The sequence below is a fragment of the Panthera uncia genome, chromosome C2 (assembly GCF_023721935.1).
Source record: "Panthera uncia isolate 11264 chromosome C2, Puncia_PCG_1.0, whole genome shotgun sequence".
Lineage (NCBI taxonomy): Eukaryota > Metazoa > Chordata > Mammalia > Carnivora > Felidae > Panthera > Panthera uncia.
The window spans coordinates 69,847,032-69,865,434 of NC_064810.1; the positions used below are offsets into that span (position 1 = coordinate 69,847,032).

Consider the following 18,403-nt stretch of genomic DNA (forward strand, 5'->3'; position numbering starts at 1 on the left):
GCATGCATGAGTGGCAGAGGGGCTGGGCAGGGGGAGAATCCCAAGCAGGCAGAACATAGCAGTTTGATGCAGTCATGTCTTTAACATCTTTCTAACCCTTGTTAACACATTTTTTAAAGTTTATTTTGAGAGAGAGAGCGTGGGGGAGGGGCAGAGAAAGGGCGAGAGAGAGAATCCTAAGCAGGCTCTGCACTGTCAGCGGAGAGCCCTATGGGGGGCTTGATCTCATGACCCTGAGATCATGACCTGAGCCAAAAGCAAGAGTAGAAATCAAGTTGGTTGCTTAACTGACTGAGCCACCCAGGTGCCCCTAGGCTGTCTTTCTATTGCTTACGGCAACACTTTGAGGTCTACACTCCTACTGTCTTCCGTTGTGGTCTCAGAATGTAAAACGTAAGATTCGTGCCTGCTGGAATCTGTTGAGCCCTTATTTAGGCTTAATATATGCTCAAGTTACACGAATATTCCATGGGTATTTGAAAAGAATGTGTATTCTCTGTTAGGTACAAGTTTTGTATAAATGTCTAACAGTCTGTCAAATTCTTCATATTATTACTTATTTTGACTTACTTGGGCTATTAATTTCAGAGAAGTGTGACAGTCTCCCAAGATCATTGTGGACCTGTCAATTTCTTATATTTCTAATAATGTTTGCTTTATATATTCCAAAATGGCATGAGTATAAAACTTCATAACAGTAATATAATAATAGAGCGTGTTTTTCTCAGTATAAAATGTTTTTCTCTTATTTAATATTTTTGGCTTGAGTTCTGTTTTGCCAGATATTAACTGCCAAACCTGCATTCTTTTTGCTTTGATTATATAGTTTTAGCTGTGGTTTTTATAAATACTTCATAGATTGATTTTTAAAAATCTCCTATTTTGATAGGGAAATTTACCTCAATTTGTTTTTATTGTAGTTTTTCATTTGTTTCTACTTACTGTTTCCATCCTCTGTTCCCTGCTTTTCAAGCTTTCGTTGTTTCTTTCCTTTTGTTGGAATCATGGCATTTTTATTGTTCAATTTCTTGCTCTCTAGTGCAAACTTGTTATTTGCACACCATTTTCACAGTTTTATAATATCTGCATACCACCTGAATTGTACTGTTTTGTACATAATTACTCACCTAAACAACTATATCAATTTATTTTCAATTAAGATTTTTATATTATTACTATGAAAGAAAAACCAGTACCATTTGTCATAAGTAGAAATCAAAATAAATAGAAGTACAATAAATACCAAATGATGTGACTACATTTTAGCCAGTTTTTCTTGCCTGCCTGGAGACTCTTCTCTTTTTGTTAAAAAAAGAAAAAGGGGCATCTGGGTGGCTCAGTCAGTTAAGCGTCAAACTCTTGGTATCAGCACAGGTCATGATCTCACGGTTCATAAGATCAAGCCCTGGGTCAGGCTGTGGCTGGCAGAGTTGAGCCTGCTTGGGATTTCCTTTCTGCCCTCCACACTCACTCTCTCTCAAAAAACAAAACAAAACAAAACAAAAAACTTAGAAAAAAAATGGGGCACCTGGGTGGCTCAGTCAGTTAGGCTCCAATTCTTAATTTTGGCTCAGGTCACAATCTCATGGTTCGAGTTAGAGCCCCAGTCAGGCTCTGTGCTGACAGTGCGGAGCCTGCTTGGGATTCTCTCTCTCCCTCTCTCTGCCCCTCCCTGTCTCTCTCCCTCTCTCTCTCTCAAAATAAACTTCAACAAATGTGTTAACAAGAGTTAGAAAGATGTTAAAGACATGACTGCATCAAACTGGTATGTTCTCTTTAACTTAATCAGAATGATTAGTTGAATCATATTTTTTAAAAGTCTTATGTAAGTGTACCACCTAAAGTCTCCTTCTTGAGGTACTTCAAGTATGTGACCTAGGGGTTTGGAAGTTACACATTCTGTGCTTGGAGTGGTAACCCTTAGCATTTGAACATACATATTTATATTTTACTCTTCTTCTTAAGTCTAGTTAATATCTGTATCTTCTTGTCTTTATTAAAGCAAAGCTTTCACTTACCTCTTCTTTTCCTCTTCTATGTCCCATGGTGAAATCATTCCTTATATGTTTCCTTTCTACAAATGAGAGAAGTGAAGCTTTAGAGAATTTAACTTATTTGAGTGCCAGAGTTGGGAGCTGAACCTAGGCAGTCTGCCTTCAGAACCTGTCTGTGCTCCTTCCATGAGACTACACTGCCTAATTTGGGATTTTAGTTACAGATTATGATTTAATTTTAAAAAGTATATTATGTAGCTTAAATATACATTTTATTGTTCCTCCCACATACTATCTCTTTCATTTTACTTGGCTAAAATATACTCTTGAGCAACTCTTTTAGAAAGACCAGTTATGTTCTTTCTGTCACATTTGAATGCAAGGTTGGCTAGGTTATAGAATCTTAGATTCACATTGATTAGTTTTTAGGAATCTGAAGACATTGTACCCTTCCCAACTGGTATTTACTGTTATTAATCAAAGAGATGTCTGATGCCATCCCTTATCCTTCAGAATTTTCTACCTATCTTTTATTCCTTTCCAATTTTCCTCATCCAGACACCTGGAAGGGCCTCTTCCCCCTGTTTTTAAATTGAGTAATCATATTAAATATACAAATATTAAGCACATAGTTTGATGAACATTTACATATATAAACTCCTGGAACCACCACCACCCAGATAGCACATTTACAACATTCCAGAAATTTCCCTCGTGCCCCCTTCCCAATCAAATAAAGCAAGCCACCCCTAGAAGGAGCCACGATTCTGACTTTTATCACGAGAGAAAAGTTTTGCCTGTTCTTGAACCTTATATAAATGATTTCATACAGTATATAAGGTTTTGTGCCTGGTGGGAGCCATGTTTTAATGTTCTTTCCAAACAGAAACTTGAGGAGAAGCTAGAGTTCTGGATGGAGAAATTTGATAAGGACACAGAAATGAAACAGAATGAACTAAATGCTCTCAAATCTGCTAAGGCCAGTGACTTAGCACACCTTCAAGACCTTGCAAAAATGGTAAGGAAACAGTCTCGATAGTGTAAGACTGAGCACCAAGGAGTGGGTGGTAGCTGAGCTATAGTAGGTGGGTACTGCTGTTTCTGGTGACAAAGTGGAGGTGTGCCTGTAATTCACTGAGAGGCTATCCTGTGATGATGATGGTAACAACATCGATGATGGGGACAGTGATGGCAGCAGCTAACACTTACATGGTGCTTGCTCTGTCCCAGGCACTTTACTAGTATTTCACATTTATAACCTATTTAATGCTCACAACAACCTCTTGAGATAGATACTAATTTATCATTTCTATTTTATGGTCTCTGAAGATAATCTGTAAATTATGATTTTTAAAAAAGCTCTGATTACGGTTTCATCATTGAATAAATGTAAAATTTCCCAAATTTCTCTTTTACAAGGTGGCTGCTGCTATTTGTATGTGTACATTCTAGGAGCTAAAAAAATTACATTATTTTGAGGTCACTAATCACACATCAAGTTAGTATTTCATTTTTATGCAAGACTATGCAAATTTGAATTATTCAAACTGAAAAAATGGGGGGGGGACAATTATAAAGTTAATATACGAGTATTTACCATTTAGGAATCCAGTAAACTTTTTTTTCTTTGGTTTATCTTTAGATTTGGCAAGCTTTATGTTCAAATTTTATATTAAAAGTGCAGGGCTGGCTGGGCCACACCTTGCCAAGACAGTCTTATAACCTACGATTAATGTCTACTTTTATAGATAAGGGAGTTTGAACAGGTCATCATTGAAGATCGGATAGAAAAGGAGAAGACCAGGAAGAAGATAGAACAGGATCACTTGGAACTCAAGAGCGTCTTACAGGTAGAAAGCCAGAACTGACAGATTCCTTTTCTTTATTTTTAGTCCTTGAGAACTTTAGATTCTGTGGCTTAAGCTCTGGGTCCTGCACCGCAGGGCAGCATTGCTGTAGGTACAGCAGGTATGGCCGCTTCCATGTTTCAGACAGACACCGTTCTTCAGACAGAAGTAACTTTAGGAAAAAACAACTCCCTTCTGCAGAAAGGATGCAGCTTATCAGGCAAGCTATAATTTGTACTCACTCCCCCTTTCTCTTCTAGCTCCAGGCCTGGTGGCGAGGCACTATGGTACGGAGGGAACTTGGTGGTTTCAAAATGCCTAAGAAGGACAAAGATGATATCAAGGATTCCAAAGGCAAAGGCAAAGACAAGAACAAGCGGAGAGGCAAGAAAAAGTGACATTCTCTTGCCTTTTCCTCTGGTATTCTGGAGCTGGGAAGGTGGACTTGAAAACATTTTACCAGCGCAGAGAACTCATCTACAGGTTGTTTCTTATTTGGACATTTCCAGGTGCTGCCTGGTGTTTTCACTTTGCCTGTTGTATTAGTTTGCAAACCCTGAATTAGGACTATACTGTTGACTTAGGGCTTCTTTTGAGAAACTTTTGGTGGGAAGTATTTCTAGGAGGCTTATGAAGATTCTTTTTGCTCTTTCTTACTAGAAAAAAGTCAAGGGCTTAGTTATTGTGATGCATTAAAACTTCAGTAATTTCTGTAATGTTCCTGATTCTATCATTTGTCTACAGTGAAAAAACTCTTTATGAGCAAAAGTGTTCAGTCAGAATTCCAAGACGATGCTTATAAAGTGTCTAGCATAATATAGACACAGTGAAGTTCCACAGGTTGGTTCCTTTCTGCCTTTTAGATTTGTTATCACTTTAGTGTTTTTGTTGGGGTGGCGGCGGCATGGAATATGTATCTTACTATAAGCTGCTTCAGCTCCTTTTCTGGGAAATAGGTAGGGATATAAATTATAAATTAAAAAGATAAATAATGAATTAGAATAAACAGATACGAGATGTTAGGGTGTACAACCCACACAGAGTAAAGGTGGGGGACACAGGCCTGCTGGAAGACTAGCTTGGAGAGATTTTCGATCATGAGACACCAGGGTCTATGCCTGCTTTGCTTCCTCAACAATTTTCACCTTGCAGGATATTAAGACTAAAACAGTAAGGATAATCCAAACAGAATGTCTTGGGGTGCTAAAGCTTTCCCTACAGCATAGTTGGTAATTTATGAGAGAAAAGTGTCCAAATATCACATGTATTTCATGAATTAAGCCTTATATGTGATTCCAAATATAGGGAAATACTGATATCTGTACTTCCTTAGAGTAAAACAAACAAACAAACAAACAAACAAACTGATCTCAAGGGCCTGTTATGAGGACCCAGTTTCTACTGATGTTCCTTTGGGGAATTAAATACCCTTTCATTTTAGCCAAGGAAATCATGCTTTAGGTATGAACATTTTCAAATCAGCCTTTATTTCACGCTATTGAAGTGTTGGCTTTTATTTTAATGTCAACGTGTAAGGTGGCATACAGGCAATTTAAAATAACATACATGATATTGACATATTTATACTTAGAACTTATGCATTATATTTACAGACACACAAATATAGGACAATGTTTTACAAAATCTTTCACTAATTACATGTTTACAACATTTTCAGAAATAAAATGAAATCTGCTGTAAACCATTTTACTGCAATACTTATATAAAAAGGGTTCTAAATATCCATGTTTTCCTTCATTTCTATAACCATTTTAAGCGCTTAGTTGTTAAAAATTCATCATACTCGTCAGCACAGTCACACATCATTAGTCACTGCTGAGCTGTAGCAAGTAAGAGAAATCAGACTCCTCGATTAGCTGTAAGGCTGTATTTTAAAAAGCTATTAAAGAAAGTGACCTGCTAAGAAGCCCCCTACTCTGTTCTAGCTAAATACAAAGGCCCCTCCGCCCATAAGTTATTTATTTCCAGAGACCTGGCTGACTTACGATGTCCGTAGCTGGCAGGGGCCCTGCTGGGTGGGCACTTTAGCCTTTTCTCTGTTCACACTTCAAGCACTGGGCTGGTCACCGCTTCAGCAGGAAGCTCACAAATGGTCAGGTGGAACTGTTACAACATCGTCTTCATCTTACACTGCAGTCTAGCAAGGCTAAATGTGAAATTTTCTTTCCAGTTTTTTTTAAGTACATACAAAACACTGAATACAAAAATTTTTCAACAAAACCATCATGAAATGTTTCTGCATCTTGACAAAGGAGAGAAATTCAATATGCTTGATATTTTTCTTTCATTATCAACCAAAACTGTACACAATTTTTTTCTAGCAATTCAAATATAAATTTGAATTAGTTTGATAAGAATACATTAATAAGGTTTCACGTTATGTGTGAAATGTGAAATAAGTGGAAATTTCCATTTATTCATATGGGATAATTAGTTGCAAATGTCCCAAATGTTGTATTATGTATGTCTTCTGGGGTTATTCTTGTATAGTAGGTGACAAAACAGTCCTGTTCTTTGCTGAGTTTCAAATGACTTCTATTATTCAGAGATTGTACTGAGGTTTAATGTTGACTAGAAGGAGAAATACCTATAGTTTAAAAATGCACACAAATTCTAAACAAGTCCCAATTGGTGGGTATGTTTGGAACTGTAAATATAATGGGGTCTGGCTCTAAACACTTAAAAGACATTTTACTTTTGTTCTGTAAGAACAGTGAAGGACTGGGTTTTGAGCTCAGATGCTTTATGTTCTTTAATATTAAACTTGGACAAAGTGGTAATGTTCTGCTGAATTTGTTTCCCTGTGAGAACAGGGAGAAAACATTATTTTGACCAGATACTCCATGATTTTACTTTTGGGATGCTGCATCACGTGATAGAGAACATTTTGCTCAAATGCATGCATTGGTAAAGTAAATCCAGAACAATTCACAACCCCGGATAACTAGTATCTTCACTAAGTCTATTTACCTGGTTTATAAAGGCAGTGAATACCAAAAGATATGCTGACAACTAAAAGGGGTTCAAAATACAGGGTAAGAAAGACCCTAGTGGCTTAAACCTGAACAAAGGCTCCCAGCTTTGTTACATGAGATCTTGGGCCCTTTCACTTGGCCCATGATTGAGTAAAGAAGGCACGAGTGGTAGAGTTAGATGAACTAGATACACAGCACGCTGCTTTTAAGATGCCACAAGTGGCTTGATTCAGCCACGGAAACTGGCTTGATTCAGCCACGGAAACCAGCTGTTACCTGAAAGAAATTAAGAAACTTGGTTTTTCCTTTATTTCCTTTGCTTTGTTTTCATAATCTTCCATTAGTCAGGGAGCCGGAAGTGTATTCTGCTGTGGGTGGAAGGTGTGTGCAGGTCCAGGTATCCCGGGAGCAGCAAGGGGGGAAGAGGATGGGAGGGCTCAATGCAAATGGTGAGTAGTGCCTGTTACCAGCCTAAGGATTTGGAACCTGTGTGGAGAGTGCTGTTTATAAAGTGTGGAGAATAGCAGGATGTCACACAGAACCAAGCTTTAAGTGGTGGTGGCCAGCCTGCGTAGGGGGGTGGCCTATGACTCTGGCCTTATATACAACTTAACTCTCTGAAATGGTTTTCCTACATAAAAATCTAGGCCTTCTACATTATATTTGTTCTGCCTGGACATAAGTATTTTGTCCAAAAAACCCAGTTCTGTTATTTTTGTCTTGCCTTGCACAGTCCAAATAATCTTAATATATAGCTTTTGATTTTAAATGTGGCTGACAGAGTGGAGTCATTACTCCCCACATCATACAAATATCTACCTTGAGACAGTGGTCTCTACCACATCTGTTGAAAATGCAGATACCCAGGCCTCGCTTTAGACCTACCAAATGAGACTCTGCATTTTAACAAATGCTCCAGGAGATTCTAATGAACAACCAGTTTTGGAAACCAGAGGACTCCAGAAACAGGAAACAGGTAAAGATAATAGCATGTCTGTGCTTTCAGGGGAGCGAAATAGCCTTTTGAGGAGATTTCTTTCTGGTATGTGAGACAAGCCTACTCTCTAGGAAAAGCACAGCCAGTTTAGGCTTCAGTGTTGCGTTCTCAGTAATGACAGAATTAAGTTTCATTTGTGAAAACCAACCGTGTCTTCCTAAACAGTTCAATGGAAACGGATATAACCTCCCCTAAAATGGAGGCATGAAGCAAAATATTCCTGTTAGGAATCATGGAAACAGTCCTTTTTAAGAACACTTAAGAGCTTTGTTTAAGCAGACGGCTGGCAGCAGCAATCGCGTCCTGCTCCGGTTTGGCCAGGCCAACGCCCAGGTGCTGGGGGTCCTTACACAGCAGATGACGGGTGCTGCTGCTTGGGGGGGGCAAGTGCCAGGAGAGCCTGGACCGTCACCGCAACCTGGCTCAAACCTTTCTCTTCTAAAATGTGGAGAGGCAAACATAATTGCTCCTGAAATGGAACGACGTAACATAAAAACAAACAAAAGAGAAAACAGGATGAACATCAACAAACTAAAAAGGAAAAATAAGCATCTCTTCTCTCCCTCATAATAGTCAACTGAGATATGAAGAGTCAGTCTGGGAAACTGGCCTCTGTTAACAGGAGTTACACAGAGATGGTACCTGACACCATCACTTTATTAAAACAACTAAAAGTACAAACGGACCATTTTGAAAACTGGAATAAGGACAAGTTACATACACTTCTACATACAACAGAGGATAACAAAATACTATGGAGTAAAAGCAACATCCTTCATTCCTGATACATAAAAGATCAATGCAGATCAGTAAAATGAGGTGGAGAAAATGGAAAAGCAGTTCCAAGTTACCAGATGGCTCAGGCCTGACAGATAGGACACTGTAGGAGAAAGTGCTCTGGAAATCATACACCAAAGGAACACAAGATAGTTTCCTGCCAGAAGCCAGACTGCTTGCAGGGAGGATGCCCACCAGCTTGTTATAGAAGAAATGGAAGTATTTCATATCCTGGTATTTAATGGATTAAATTATGCTGGAGATCTATGATGTGAGTTTAGTCAGGAATACCTCAATCACCATATATTTGAAAAGTGTTTATATGTTTGCTTAAGGAAGTTAAAAACTTCTACTGTGTTTGCCTCAGTAACGTTTGGTTAAGCCTTTCTTGAGAGAGAAAAAGGCAGGGTTTAAGGATAACACCTATCATTGGTGTTTCTTTTAAGATTAAATATTCAGAAAAACAGACACTGCTCTCACAAAAGACAGAAGGTAGAATTCTGGTCCCACTAAAAAGGAGACTACACATATTTATTAAAAAAGATAACTGGACTTTTCAATGGCACTTACTGTATTATTAGGAAGTTTCACAAAATTAGTTGCGATAAAAAATATAACATTTATTTTGAACAGTTATTGGTACTTGCGCTTAAAACTTTAATACTTATCCTGATAAAACAAGGTAACTGCAATCTTTTGACCTTATAAAACTAACAACTCTGTATAAATACTTTGAGTACCACTGCCAATACAGATGAACTATTCTAAAATGAACCTGCAGGGTGTTTTGCTCTTGGGGAAGCATAATTTCTCTGAGGCCAATTCCCTGATCCCTTCTCCATAGTGCCCCACACTGCTGCCTGCGGTTTAGACATTGCCTCAGAGGCTTATGCTTTCCAGATGTGCATTTACCTGCCAGCCAGCTTGGAGGGAACGCTGTGTGCTCTGAAGAGAATGTACAACTAACCCCCTGCAAGACCACGTGTTTTATCTTCTAAAGGGACAAAACTCCACAAAACCGAATGGTCTTTGACTCCGAGACATCTTAAAAATAGAACAAAGCAAGCCTTCCAAACTCTGGAAGGCACCACTACTATATAAAACTGGTTTTCAACACAGTGGTCAGGCCAATATTTCAGCATTAATAGTAAACAGTTTTTTAATGTGTTAAAGAACTGTCCCATTTAATATGTAAGAAAACCAAAGCAATCACACCCTCAGGCTGACTTCTACAACAAGGTGTTTGTTATGTTTCCTGCAATTCCCCTTCATATTTGAGTTCAGTAGATTCCTGAATGTTCAGAAACCCTATTTATGAGAACTAGAATCTGAATGCAATCATGAAGTAGTTTCAAGCATTAAGGCCAGCAGCTTACATATTTAGGACATCCTGAAGACGATAAAACTCACTGCCTTGGGTACAAAGCAGAGACCGCTGCCTGATACTTTACCTGTTCTTACTGTTCAGATACAACCTCCTGAACAGCCTAATTCAGTACAAGTTCACCTATTAAGATGATTCAAGTATACTGTAAATTACATACATTTCTATTTTAAATTATAAATAGGGTTCTAGAGGTGAAGCTAGTTCATTGATAACAAACACAGTAAATCTGGACAGGTGCCTACTCCTGAAAGGTCAGCTCCAGACCATCTGCTTGTTGTGGACTATTTTAAATGTACACACTGGGCTCAGAATAGCGATCTAAGGAACCTACCTGATTTTTGGACTGCACATTCTGATCAAATTAAAATTACTAAGACTAAATGGTCAGTGCTTCCAGATGTGCAGACAGCAAATGGTTACATGGACCTGTGCCTCACAATACAGGATACCGCAGGATTTTCGGGCACAGCTCAATGCAGAGATCTTAGTGACCAGCTGCCTCCTCAACTGGAGAGGATGCAACTATTTTCTTTATGAGCCGTTGTTGAAGACGTTGGAAAAATGGCCACTTCGGAATTTTATTACGTCATATTATATCCTAAGTCTTATTCTAAGAGCAGGTGCAGGATTGTATCAGAGGCACCTCAGCACTTGTGATAAGAGGAAAAAGGACACAGGCCAGGAAAATGACAAATCACCAGAAGAAAAAACACTGGTGTTTTGCTCTGTTAGCAATCATCAATGCTTACTAATGTGATGGACTGTTCATCTGGACACAGGGGGACAGGATTTATCTGCTTTACTGGTTGGCTGTTTGATAGCCAGAAAAAAAAAAAAAAAACACGTATGTAAATACTTGGTAACAAGAAACAAACCTCCTTTACCAAACACAGGAATGAGGTGGAAAATCACTGGAGTGCAATCTTTCAGCTAGAGGGGGAAGATCCCGTAATAAAGCAGACAGAGAGTTAACATTAAAGTACAATAAAATGCCACAAAACCCAAAAGCTGGATAGACAGAGAGACAAAACTGGATTCTTCTGAATGTGCCCCAAGAGAAAGTAGTGTTTCAACAGTTCTTTTAACGCTGAGGTTTAGCTGAAGGATGTCAGAAGGGGAACAAAGATTGTCCTGTCCAAAGTGTGAGCAGGAAAGGAAAACAGAAAAACAAAGTCAGTGGTTCAGAAATACAGATTTCAGTATAGAATTCAATATGATCATCTCAGTCATACTCACAGAAACACATCCTAGTAACATTTTTTATTTTGAAGAATGAAAATAAAATGCTAAAAAACAAAACCACAAACACCCCTCTTTGTGCTGAGCTTGCTTTCACTACTAAACAGCAGAATAAAACTGGCTTGTTGGTGACCAGTACGAACACTCAGGAAACTGAACAGAACTGGGTGATGTGAGGCCTACAAATGGTGAGTGAGGTCTATGCCAGGCAACCTCTATCCAGACTCATTTTTCCCTATTAACAAAAAAAGAATGGGCCAGAAAGCAGGACCAAACCTGCACGTGGGCTGAGGAGAGGTAAGTGTTCAGAGAAAGCCAGGTAAATCGAGGAGGGTCAAAGAATAAGGAGAGCCTAATAATCAGGGAAACTTACTACCTGGAAGCCAGGTGTACTGACTGATTTGGTATTCCTCTCAAAATCACATCAATATTCCTTTCATCTTCACCAAGTCCAAGTTACTAGTATATAAAAAATGAATCTAGAGTGGTAAGGGGCCAGACCCTCCAGCTCATAGGTGAAGAAATTAAGTAAATAAAAACACAATTGGACTGGAGAACAGGAAAATATTCTTTAACACATAACATATAGTAATTCTAGGACATAAGATACTGGACTCAAATAGACATTTTTATCACCCATTATAGTTTTCTGAATGTAACATACTTAATAAAAGTATAATAATAAAGAGAATACCCACATGCCGAGCCTTATCAGAGGTTTTCAAGAGTCACCTTATTCTTTAGAGTTTCATTCACAACTCATAAACACTTCAGAAGTTATATTGAGAAGGGAAATTGTTCACCTTTATACATATTCTCTGGACATAAAATCTGGCAAATATTTGCAATATTAAGTTTTATGTTATACATTTTCAAAAGTGACATTACAAGTCAAACAGACGTGGGGGTATTTAGGTAAAGATCAGAATGCCCAGACATAGGGGAGGACAAAGGAAGAGGAAGAGGTACAGGTTTCTTCTTTCCTCCTGGGGCAGAGGGACTAAACTGAGGTTAGTTTAAACCTATGAGTTTCTGTATTTATTCATTTTCCTTCACTCTGTTTTAAGCAAATGACTAATTTTTTAACAGAAGCAGCATCGTAACAGGAACCCATCTCAAAGTGGTAGTGGTGGTAGTGATGGTGGTCGACACTGGGGTGGAAGGCAGAAGCAGAGAGGAAGAGGTGGCCTCCGGGATTGTCCACTTCCTCTTTCGGGTGGGGAGACTGAGAGGGAGGAAGGATGTGTCAAGAACCTCAGTCTAACCACCCTGGAAAAATACCTAGTCTTTTAAATTTGTATTTTTTCTGTCTCCTGCCTTCAAACAGCATAGCAGGAACAGGGACAGGCTGGCCCACAATAAATACTGTTACCCATTGGTTGGCAAATGCTGAATTAAATGTACACTTTAAGGCAGACTATATTTTGCTGACTGTTGGCAGGTACATTCTGAAAGAATCTGAGCGTATGACTTGAAATCTGAGACACAGGGTGGTTCTCTAAAGCCCAGAGGACAGGTAAAATGACTGTAAAAGTGCTAAACAGCACCTTTAACAGGTCTGATGTAGGCCAAGTCTCGAACCTGTCTTGCTGTTTGGGGATGTTTCCAGTGCTCTTCTCTCTGGGTATGCAGTGCCTCTTTTCAGTTACTCTTATCCTCTCTCGGGTTCCCATTCCCTGCACTAACCCACACCACATTCTTTTATTCTAAGACATGTGTTATGGCATTGGGGCAGGTCCTGGGCATGCTTGTGTAATGTGATGATTAGGTAGGAACATCTTCAAAGACAGAAGAAAGCACTGACCGTTACTGTGTGTACACGAATATTAGGACCTGCTTATTAATATGGAGAAAATGCACACTATTTGCTTAGAAACCTTATTGATGCTCTCTTACTATGTTTAAAAATGGTTTGTTCTAAAAGAGATGATGAGTCTAGAAAACAATATGATATAAAAATGAAAAATCTGCTTTCATTTGTCCACAGGAACAAAAACAGGTTCTTGCTAACTACCAAAAATGTAAACTTCGGTTCTTTTTGTAACTCGGGTTTGAAAAAAAAAAAAAGCCACAAAAGAAAACAGTGAAAAATAACTAGTAGAATTACAATCTACTTAATCAAAGGGGAAAAACAATCATGGGAACTGACTCCAGCTAATGCTCTACGGCGCTGGACTCTTTCTCTTCCACTCTGCAACATGTACAAGAGCTGAGGGAGAAGGCCGCCCACCGGACAAGTGGTGCTGTGACCGCCTCAACTCAAGGTAACTAAGAGAGAGGAATGGCGGCCAGGTAAAGAGAGAGTCACTGTGATGAAAGCTGTTAGGACAAAGGGCTTAAGTTCAAGAGAAACATTGGAGTTTAGTCAGGGGCTAATCCTGGGGTTCTGACAGCTTATTAAGAAAGTGATAGAAAAAAGTCATGTTTTTCTTCTTGAAGGTTGGATACCAGATATGATGACAGGAACTATAAGGATTATGGTTAATGAAAAAAAAAATCAAATAGTACCAAGTTGTTATTTCTTTAAATGTATCTATGTCTCATGTCATTAAATATAGTAGTTTTTAAGAGTACCATGCTTAGTTGGTTTAACACAATTGTTTTAAAAGCATAACTGAATAACAAATGTATGAAGTTCATGTCTCTTAATTAATTACATCTATAGAGCTTAACTATTTGTACTATTTATTAAAGGGCAAGGAAACTGTAACTGAGGAACCTGGAGACAATAAATCTCAAGAGCAGGACAGATCCCTAGAAATAGCCTCTTGTGTGCTACATTCCAAAGTATTAGAGCTTAGTGGAAAAACCAGTGAAATCTGAATCAAGTCTGTCATTTAGCTAACAGCACTGTCCCTGTGTTTGTTAGTTTGGATGACACACTATGTTTATATAGATGTTAACAGTACACGTAAAGTACACACAGTAACTCTCTGTGCTTTTTTGTAACATTTTTCTAAGTCTAAAATTATTTCAAAATAAACATTTTTAAAAAGTATTAAAGTAAGTGTTCAAAAACCTGAAACCAACTGGAGCATTCTCAGTCTGAGATGCACTCACTTTGAAGCAGAGACTCTTGTGGATGAAGATGTATACAAGTCCAACAGCAAGTAGGAACGTTTAGGAAAACAGAGTAACAATTTTGATTATTTAGCATGAATTACTTATTACAATAAATTTAGATTTATATGTGTATTATTTTTTTGCTCAGTCCTTGGAAATAATTAAGGAAAATTGCTAAGAAGTATACTGAGTGACTCTAGTAACACAAAATCATGTTAGTAGTCATCAATGTGGTTCAGAGCTAGTCCTCTAAGATTTTAGATACTTACACTTCTGAAAAATTTTAGAAAAATAATACTGAAGTCTGAGATGGGGAGATGGTAGCGTCATTTAGGCAATATAAAAAATATTAAACTTATTACCTGAGGTACACCAATTTTTCTGCAAGCTTCTAGGAAATTCTCCACATTCCGCCTGCATTTTGCCATTGTTAATTTAGGCTACAAAGAAAGGAAAATGTGGTGTTATTACCAAAGTTTTAAAAAATTTTTTATTTTATTTTTCAACGTTTTTTTTTTTATTATTATTTTTTTTTATTTTTTATTTTTGGGACAGAGAGAGACAGAGCATGAACGGGGGAGGGTCAGAGAGAGGGAGACACAGAATCGGAAACAGGCTCCAGGCTCTGAGCCATCAGCCCAGAGCCTGACGCGGGGCTCGAACCCACGGACCGCGAGATCGTGACCTGGCTGAAGTCGGACGCTTAACCGACTGCGCCACCCAGGCGCCCAAAAAAAATTTTTTATTTTAAAAATACTCTTCTCACAATTCCTTCATCAATTCAGCACTCTAGACCATAGGGTCAGCAAACTTTTCCTTAAAGGATTAGATAATAAATCTGTTAGTCTTTATGGCCATATGATCTGCTAAGAGCTTGAAAGCAACTGCAAACAATATATACGCAAAAAGGTGTTCCAGTAAAACTTCATTTACAAAAATAGGTGCTGGCCTTGGACCACAGTTTGTCACTCTGTACTTTAGACATTTTACTTTGATTTTTGTAAGGCAAGTGCTAAATACAGAGAAATTTTAGGGGGATAGTTGTTTAATTTTTTTGCCATTTTAAAACAATATACGGTAAAGAAAATATGTAGGAATAGGAAGGAAATTACCCACAACCTCATCATTCAAATACAATCACAGTCAACACTTTGGTTCATTTTCTTGCAGCCTTTATTAACAGAAGATAATTTTCTAAAAAAAAAAATTTTTAATGTTTGTTTATTTTTAGGAGAGAGAGAGAGCGAGAGAATGAGTACGAATGGGGGAGAGGGGGCAGAGAGGGAGACACAGAATCTGAAGCAGGCTCCAGGCTCTGTGCTGAAGCTCAGAGCCTGACACAGGTCTTGAACCCACGAGCTGTGAGATCATGACTTGAGCCCAGGACACTTAACCGACTGAGCCACCCAGGTGCCCCTAGAAGAAGATAATTTTAGAAAACCAATAGCTTTTGCTCAGACATATGTTACAGATGCATCATGTCTCTATTCAATGGTAATACGAAAAGTTTTTAAACATTTATATTTTACTTTATTATTTTTTTAAAATTTTATTTATTTAGAAAGCACAAGCAGGGGAGGGGCAGACAGAATCCTGAGAGAGAGAGAGAGAGAGAGAGAGAGAGAGAGAGAGAGAGAGAGAATCCCAAGCAGGCTCAGCACCACCAGTGCAAAGCCCGATAAGGGGCTTGAACTCCAGAACTGTGAGATTGTGATCTGAGCTGAAATCGAGTCAGATGCTTAACCAACTGAGCCATCCAGGGTCCCCAAACATTTCTATTTTAAAAGATTGGACTAAAGAACCTGTTTTCTGAAGGATGAACATTTCCCATAGGAGATTTCCCTAATTTCTAATTAGTAAGTTTGTTTTTCTGAACAGATCTCTTACTAAAAACAGAGTTGTATCACATGACCTAAAGTTGTCAAAAAGTTTTTCACCTATGGGTTATAACGTAAGAAAGAAATATGAATTCCATTTCCCAGAATGTTTAACAAACTCAAGTGTTCAAATTCATGGACTGGTTTTCAATACGTTTAAGCATCAGGCATGGAAGCCAAATGTCTGCACAAACTCTGCCTTACAGTTTTCACACAGGTTAGCAGATGGAAGCCTTAACCATCTCTAGAAAACAAAGGTTTCATTTGTGAATACCTGGACTTTCTTCAAAGATGGAATATGATACTCCATCATGAAAAGAGGGGAAATGTGATAAATACATGATAGTGTTTGAAGCAACTATTATAATCTAAACCTGCAAGAGGCAGCAGGGGCTAGGATTGACTTTATTATAAAAAATAAAAAGGTGGGAGGGGACCCCGGGTGGCTCCGTTGGTTAGGCGTCTGACTTCGGGTCAGGTCATGGTCTCGCAGTTGTTGAGTTCAAGCCCCACGTCAGGATCTGTGCTGACAGCTCAGAGCCCGGAGCCTGCTTCGGATTCTGTGTCTTCCTCTCTCTGCCCCTCCCCTGCTGATGCTCTGTCTCACAATACTAAATAACGTTGGAGCTCCTGGGTGGCTCAGTCGGTTAAGCGGCCGACTTCGGCTCAGGTCTCACAGTCCGTGAGTTCAAGCCCCGCGTCGGGCTCCGTGCTGACAGCTCAGAGCCTGGATCCTGCTTCGGATTCTGTCTCCCTCTCTCTCTGACCCTCCCTCGTTCATGCTCTGTCTCTCTCTGTCTCAAAAATAAATAAACATTAAAAAATAATAATAATAATGTTAAAATTAAAAAAAAAATAATAAAATAATAAAAAGGTGGGATGAAAGGAAAATAATAACTAAAAAAATATTTTAAATATTTTATTTTTTTAAGTAATCTCTATGTAGACCAAACATGGGGTCTGAATTCACAACCCCGAGATCAAGAGTCATAAGCTCAGACTTCAAGCTGTATTACAAAGCTGTAATCACCAAGACAGTATGGTACTGGCATAAAAACAGACACACAGATCAATGGAACAGAATAGAGAACCCAGAAATGGACCCACAAACGTATGGCCAACTAATCTTTGACAAAGCAGGAAAGAACATCCAATGGAATAAAGACAGTCTCTTCAGCAAACGCTTATTGGGAAAACTGGACAGCAACATGTAGAAAAATGAACCTGGACCACTTTCTTACACTGTACACAAAAAGAAACTCAAAATGGATGAAAGACCTAAATGTAAGACAGGAAAAAGCAGGCAAAAACCTCTTTGACCTTGGCCGCAGCAACTTCTTACTCAACGCGTCTCCGGAGGCAAGGGAAACAAAAGGAAAAATGAACTATTGGACAAAATAAAAAGCTTCCAAACAGCGAAGGAAACAATCAGCAAAACTAAAAGGCGACCGACAAAATGGGAGAAGATAGTTGCAAACGACATATCAGGTAAAGGATTAGTATCCAAAATCTATAAAGAACTTATCAAACTCAACGCCCAAAAAACAAATAATCCAGTGAAGACATGGGCAAAAGACATGAAGAGACACTTCTCCAAAGAAGACATCCAGAAAACCAACCGACACATGAAAAAATGCTCAACATCACTCATCATCAGGGAAATACAAATCAAAACCACAATGAGATACCACCTCACACCTGTCAGAATGGCTAAAATGAACAACTCAGGCAACAACAGATGTTGGCGAGGATGCGGAGAAAGAGGATCTCTTTTGCATTGTTGGTGGGAATGCAAACTGGTGCAGACACTCTGGAAAACAGTATGGAGGTTTCTCAAAAAACTAAAAATAGAACTACCCTATAACCTAGCAAATGCACTGTATCCAAGGGATACAGGCATGCTGTTTCGAAGGGACACATGCACCCAACGTTTATAGCAGCTCTATCAACAATAGCCAAAGTATGGAAAGAGCCCAAATGTCCACCAATGGATGAATGGATAAAGAAGATGTGGGGTGTGTGTGTGTGTGTGTGTGTGTGTGTAGGCACACACACACACACACACACACACACACACACAACAGAGTATTACTTGGCAATCAAAAAGAATGAAATCTTGCCATTTGCAACTACGTGGATGGAACTGGAGGGTATTATGCTAAGTGAAATTAGAGAAAGACAAATATCACATGACTTAACTCATATGAGGACTTCAAGATACAAAAC

General features: G+C 38.7%; 2 protein-coding genes across 8 annotated transcripts in view; one reads left to right on the forward strand and one right to left on the reverse strand.

Annotated features, from left to right (window-relative positions):
• The window catches only part of IQCG (IQ motif containing G), a 53,735-nt gene extending 48,726 nt beyond the window's left edge, over positions 1–5,009 (forward strand). For both annotated transcript variants that reach the window (XM_049628332.1, XM_049628333.1), the window contains exons 9-11: positions 2,881–3,012; positions 3,743–3,844; positions 4,102–5,009. In XM_049628332.1, coding sequence (XP_049484289.1) covers positions 2,881–3,012; positions 3,743–3,844; positions 4,102–4,239 — 372 coding nt within the window. In that variant the 3' untranslated portion in view covers positions 4,240–5,009. The remainder of the gene's footprint in view (positions 1–2,880; positions 3,013–3,742; positions 3,845–4,101) is intronic.
• Positions 5,010–5,374: 365 nt separating this feature from the next.
• LRCH3 (leucine rich repeats and calponin homology domain containing 3) overlaps positions 5,375–18,403 on the reverse strand; it is a 118,280-nt gene continuing 105,251 nt past the window's right edge. For 4 of the 6 annotated variants that reach the window (XM_049628327.1, XM_049628325.1, XM_049628322.1 and 1 more), the window contains 2 exons: positions 14,663–14,740; positions 8,310–11,129 (listed from right to left, as the gene is read on the reverse strand). In XM_049628327.1, coding sequence (XP_049484284.1) covers positions 10,929–11,129; positions 14,663–14,740 — 279 coding nt within the window. In that variant the 3' untranslated portion in view covers positions 8,310–10,928. The other 2 variants (XM_049628326.1, XM_049628323.1) reach the window with 1 other exon arrangement.